Below are 5,971 nucleotides of genomic sequence, written 5' to 3'. Positions count from 1 at the left end.
AATTCATGGCTCTTGCCCTGCCTCCTGGCGATTCCTGAATTGCGCCGTGGGGACGCCATGGCCTCAAGGCTAGGTGAGGTGAGCTACTGCTATGAACCTATCACAATTCGGAGCCCTTTGATGCTTCGGCAACTGCTTTGCTTACACAAAACCTAATTGATAGCTTCATAATAATTGCCACGGTTAACTAAGAAAGCCCATATAACTAACATAGAAATGCCAACCATTGGCAAATTAGTGAAGTCCTCACTCCTCACGTACAAGGTATAGCCATATAGGTACTCGTTACGCACCAAGAAAGACCATATGACTAACATAGAAATGACAACCATTGGCAAATTAGTGAAGTCCTCACTCCTAAGTCCTAACGTACAAGATATAGCCATATAGGTACTCATTATGCACCTTGTTAGTTCACTGCTATAAAAATATATTTATGTTATTTTGTTACTACTGTTTAACATAGGTAGTTGAACATCATGATGGAGATATCACGGACCATGACAATCACTCACCAGAAGGCGAGACATCTGTTGAAGTGGTAATAGTTAACTTTTGGTACTAGAAAATTGATATGCTAGTTTGTTTCAATATCAAATTTGAGTGTATATATGCTGTTTTTCCATGTCAGCCTGACATTAAAGCTGGGACTGGAGATGATGAACCACCGGTGGAGACATCTGCAGTACCTACCGAGGAGCAGGTGGTGTAGTAACTGCTTTGCAGCTGACTCATGTCACTGAACTTGTTTAATATTTGCTATTGTGATGTCTTGTCTAGATTTCTGATGTCCTGTAACTAATAAGCTATATCCAAAACTGCACTTGCTTGTCTTTTCACATTGTCGTTGTCCTTATCTCCCATTATATTCGGTTAAGGATGGTCAAATTTTTGTGTGGACGTTATATTTTTATTACTTATATACAATTATTATGATACCCAGAATATATTGTACAATTTTTGTTGATCTCTTGGGAATGCAGTTCCAATTTCAAGTTATGAAGCATTGTTGTATGTTTTGCAGGACCCTACTTCTGTCAACTCTGAAGGTTTGTCAAAGGCGGAATTGGGTCGTCTGGTAGCTTCTCGCTGGACTGGAGAAAATGTAGATGATGTTGGTAAAAGCGATAAAAAGGGCCATGAGGATGAGCTGGATATTCCAGAACCTGCAGAAGAAGCATTTGAAGATGAGCATGATATACCAGAACCCGTAGAAGAAAATTATGCTGGCTATCATTCAGAAGTTGAGGATGATAGGCACAAATTTGAAGACGAAGAGTTGTCTAATGTATCAGATGATGAATATGTTGATGATCATGAAGAACCGGATGTGTCCTATAAATCTGATGACGACCGGAAAGGTGATGACCATTCAGGTATAGTGTGTTTATATGACAACAATAATTCCGATTCCTACTGTATGTGGTTACTGATTATCCTATTGTATGTGTATTTATTATTTATTTGATTTGTTCCTTCCTTCAGATTTAACTGCCTCAGGACAAGCATCATGGCTGGACAAGATTCAGCAAACTGTACAGAATGTTTTACAGAAATTCAACTTTTTCAAGACCCCTGTTGATTTATCAGGTCAGTCGTACATACTACTTCTGTTGATTCTTCATGATTTATATGAGTATGTGCTAACGCTTACACATTTATGATTTTAGAGGCTGCTCATGTTCGGAAGGAGTACGATGATGCTAGCTCAAAGCTGTCCAAAATTCAATCTAGGATAACCTCTCTGACAGATAAGCTAAAGCAAGACTTTGGTAAGTTAATTGAAACTTTGTCTCCGCGTTGAGTGCATCACCCACTTGTATATTTTGCAGCTATTAGTTTTGTTAGGGATTTTTTATCAAATGTTGTGTTTTGGGTTGATGAAACTACTTCTTAAGCCATCCAGTAAATGGTAATGAGAACTGTGCTAACATGGTTCCTAAGCAAGAACACACTACAACAACAAAAAACAACAGCAATAACAAAGCCTTTAGTCCCGAACAAGTTGGGGTAGGCTAGAGGTGAAACCCATAAGATCTCGCAACCAACTCATGGTTCTGGCACATGGATATCAAGCTTCCACGCACCCCTGTCCATGGCTAGTTCTCTGGAGGTACTCCAGTCCTTAGATCTCTCTTTACGGATTCCTCCCATGTCAGTCTACCCCGACCTCTCTTGACATTATCAGCACGCTTTAGCCGTCCGCTATGCACTGGCGCTTCTGGAGGCCCGTGTTGAATATGCCCAAACCATCTCAGACGATGTTGGACAAGCTTCTCTTCAGTCGGTGCTACCCCAACTCTATCTCGTATATCATCATTACGGACTAGGTCCTTCCTTGTGTGGCCACACATCCATCTCAACATGCGCATCTCCGCCACACCTAACTGTTGAACATGTCGCCTTTTAGTCGGCCAACACTTAGCGCCATACAACATTGCAGGTCGAACCGCCGTCCTATAGAACTTGACTTTTAGCTTTTGTGGCTCTCTCTTGTCACAGAGAATGCTAGAAGCTTGGTGCCACTTAATCCATCCGGCTTTGATTCGATGGTTCACATCTTCATTGATATCCCCATCCTTCTGTAACATTGACCCCAAATATTGAAAGTTGTCCTTCTGAGGCACCACCTGCCCATCCAGGCTAACCTCCTCCTCCTCGTGCCTAGTAGTACTGAAACCGCACCTCATGTACTTGGTTTTAGTTCTACTAAGTTTAAAACCTTTTGATTTCAAGGTTTATCTCCATAGCTCCAACTTCCTATTGACCCCCATCCGACTATCATCGACTAGCACCACATCATCCGCAAAGAGCATACACTATGGGATATCTCCTTGTATATCCCTTGTGACCTCATCCATCACCAAAGCAAAAGGATAAGGGCTCAAAGCTGACCCCTGGTGCAGTCCTATTTTAATTGGCAAGTCATCAGTGTCGCCATCACTTGTTCGAACACTTGTCATAACATTATCGTACATGTCCTTGATGAGGGCAATGTACTTTGCTGTGACTTTGTATTTCTCCAAGGCCCACCACATGACATTCCGCGGTATCTTATCGTAGGCCTTCTTCAAGTCAATGAACACCATATGCAGGTCCTTCTTTTGCTCCCTATATCTCTCCATGAGTTGTCGTACCAAGACAATGGCTTCCATGGTCGACCTCCCAAGCATGAAACCAAACTGATTTTCGAGCGGCGAATTTGTTGAAGTTCCGTAAAATAAGCTGTTCCTTAAAATGGCCAAAAATAACTTAGAGAGTCATTTACAGGATAGTGTAGTCCAACCATAGATAAAGAACATCCCGTTGTATGTTTCTTTCATATATCTTTTTGGTTTTATTTCTAGCCGAATCTACATAGTTTGCATTTCGGTCTGTGGTACTTAAAATACATTTCCAACTATTTGAGGCTTCATTTCTTTAGAACATTATTGCTCTGTATTACATGTTACCTGCTACTCTAGATGCTGACCTCATCTGATTAGTTACTCTAGTTAATACGTTACCTTGGTAAACTTGTGAAAAATTGAAACTGATTGAAATGCATTCTTGTTAGGTAAGGAGAAGGAGTTCTATTACTTTTATGACCAGTGCTTTGAGGGCAAGGAGGGCAAGTATGTATCCCATCTCTCAAAAAAATTCAAACTTTTTTGTTTCATTTTATATTTGGTTAGGTTTACTGATTTTTGAATCATGATCCCTATTGGCAGGTATGTTTACAAGGTCTGTCCATACAAGAAAGCTTCACAGGTTGAAGGACACAGTTCCACTAACCTGGGGTGTGTTTCTTGCACTCCTTTAAGATTTAGTATATTTTTTGTTATTCCCTACTGTAATCCATTGATTAAACTTCATATTTAGTTTGGTCCACTACCACTATCATATTGATATGTTGTGGAAATTCTCACATTCATATTCACTATGGGAAAACACTGAGTAATGCTATTTAGTAAAACGCATTGTGTAGATTATTAACTGTGTTTTAGAGAGCACGAGCTGAGATCTTGTTCATTCTTCATCATTACCGTGATTACATTTTTCATCACAATAGCTTGCGAAATAAACGTAGAATCTTGAAAGGTTGAGCTATAACCTGGCTGTTAATCTTGTAAACTGGATGAAGTTCTAGGGTTGATACTTGCACGTGAACAAGTAATGGTCGAAGACAATTCACTACATAGGCAACCCGGATAGCTTTCTTACTATGTAGGTTTGTGTATATAAGCAACTTTTTTCTGTGTTATATTACGTTACCATGTTTTCAAACGACTAATTCCATTCATGTTATCTTAGGGATGCAATTTTAGGAATAGATTAGGGGAGTGCAATTTTGTTTTCAATGTGCTGTGTCTATCAGCATTGCTCTGCTTTACTGCCATTTTATCTTTGAACATGGACCATTTTCTAGAGAATTGCCTGCACAGTCCTGGCTGGTTTAGCTACCAACTAGCTTAGAGCTACTTGAAAGTTACTTGGAAGAAAATTATAGTTTCTATTTTCTCTTGTGTATGACGTTCACAAGCCTAAACATCCTATTCTGTGCATGGAAGCACACAAACATGCGTTTGCACTATGTTGTCATTCCTAGTGCAGTTAGTTATCTTGTGCCGTAAATGAAAATGGAAATTCTCTGTTGGTCAGGCGCTGGGACAAATTTGAAGAATCCTACAGGATGATGCACTTTTCAAGTGGAGACAAATGCTGGAATGGCCCTGACCGAAGCCTAAAGGTACTTGCTATTATTCAGGGTTGCATTTTCCTTAAGCACAGCTCTTTCCATTTGCATGTCTTAAAATACAACTGTGCGGCTTAACTTTTATGCAGGTCAGGCTTAGATGTGGGCTGAGCAACGAACTTAACGGTGTCGATGAGCCCAGCAGATGCGAGTGCGTAGTTTTTTTTGTCATGATACACCTTTGATCTTTTTACCAAAATGCACATTATATCATGTTAATTATTTCTATGTCTGTTCCGATGGCGCAGGTACGTCGCTGTACTGTCAACTCCTGCAATGTGTGTTGAAGAGAAGCTGAAGGTTCTTTCTTGTCCCTATCACGAATGTGTTTTCTTTCTTTGCATTGAGGTTGGGAGCTAATGGAGTTTTGCTTTATATATATATAACAATCTATAACAGGAGCTGCAACAGAAACTCGATGCTGTGGCTTCAGACCTGTCCGGCCACGACGAGCTCTAAACTGTCACTGGAAGCAATGACTCCACTATTACAACCATAACCATAAGAGAGAGGCTACCGAGGTACATGTTGGATAGATAGAAAAGTCTGGAGCTGTGAGTGTAGCCGCCAAAGCAGCTTTAGTCTGGCTAGGGAAAATTTTGAGCAAAGTGGTCGGATGGTTGAAATTTTCACACCATCCTGATTTTAGTAGCTGCAACTGGATATCTTTTTCTTTTGCTTTGACGGACGTTTCCTCAAATTGTTTATCTAGGTCATCTGAAAGAGACTAAGCCTTCTGTTTGTAACTTATCAGTTATGCACAGCGTCTCTGAATTATACGGACCAATGCTTTTATCGTGTGGAGTAATACTTTTACCTATACCTGCACATAAAATAATTAAGAAGAGTGGCTAGAAATTTGTAACCTTCACAGCTTGTCACGTTGCTTATTTCCCCCCCAAAAGAAAGGAAGCTTTGTGAGATAAAACACCGAATGTTGGATTTAATCTGCCAATCGGACGGGCAAGTGTGAGAAAAACCTCGAGGGCAAGTATGGATAGTTAAAGGCAAAACCTAACAAGTGACGTACATCGTACAATAGGTGCATTCTGATTCCGTAGATTGAAAGATGATGACACAATCATATGAAAAAAAATATCGTTTGCCCAAAATGAACAGAAATTGTGCTCTTACTGTCTAGTTTTTTTTAACACAGTATAGACTCGGCCGCTCATACATACGTACATATACTCACATCTATGAACGCATGAATGCACATGATATCCCTATAAGCAT

The 5,971-nt window shown here is 40.1% G+C and overlaps 1 protein-coding gene across 1 annotated transcript; it reads left to right on the top strand.

The window, feature by feature from the left end:
* Positions 1–466: 466 nt before the first annotated feature.
* LOC125530883 (glucosidase 2 subunit beta-like) lies at positions 467–5,530 on the top strand (the record flags this gene model as incomplete). Its single annotated transcript, XM_048695303.1, is given in 11 exon segments — positions 467–541; positions 632–703; positions 1,025–1,376; positions 1,486–1,590; positions 1,671–1,772; positions 3,557–3,614; positions 3,711–3,779; positions 4,642–4,729; positions 4,825–4,886; positions 4,984–5,035; positions 5,135–5,530. Coding segments are annotated over 11 exon segments (1,095 nt in total), but the record flags the coding sequence as incomplete, so codon positions are not given.
* Positions 5,531–5,971: the final 441 nt, after the last annotated feature.

The sequence above is a fragment of the Triticum urartu genome, unplaced genomic scaffold, assembly GCF_003073215.2.
Source record: "Triticum urartu cultivar G1812 unplaced genomic scaffold, Tu2.1 TuUngrouped_contig_6632, whole genome shotgun sequence".
NCBI classification, from domain to species: domain Eukaryota; kingdom Viridiplantae; phylum Streptophyta; class Magnoliopsida; order Poales; family Poaceae; genus Triticum; species Triticum urartu.
Note: the sequence above shows the minus strand (reverse complement) of the source record. Positions and strands in the feature narration are given on the sequence as shown.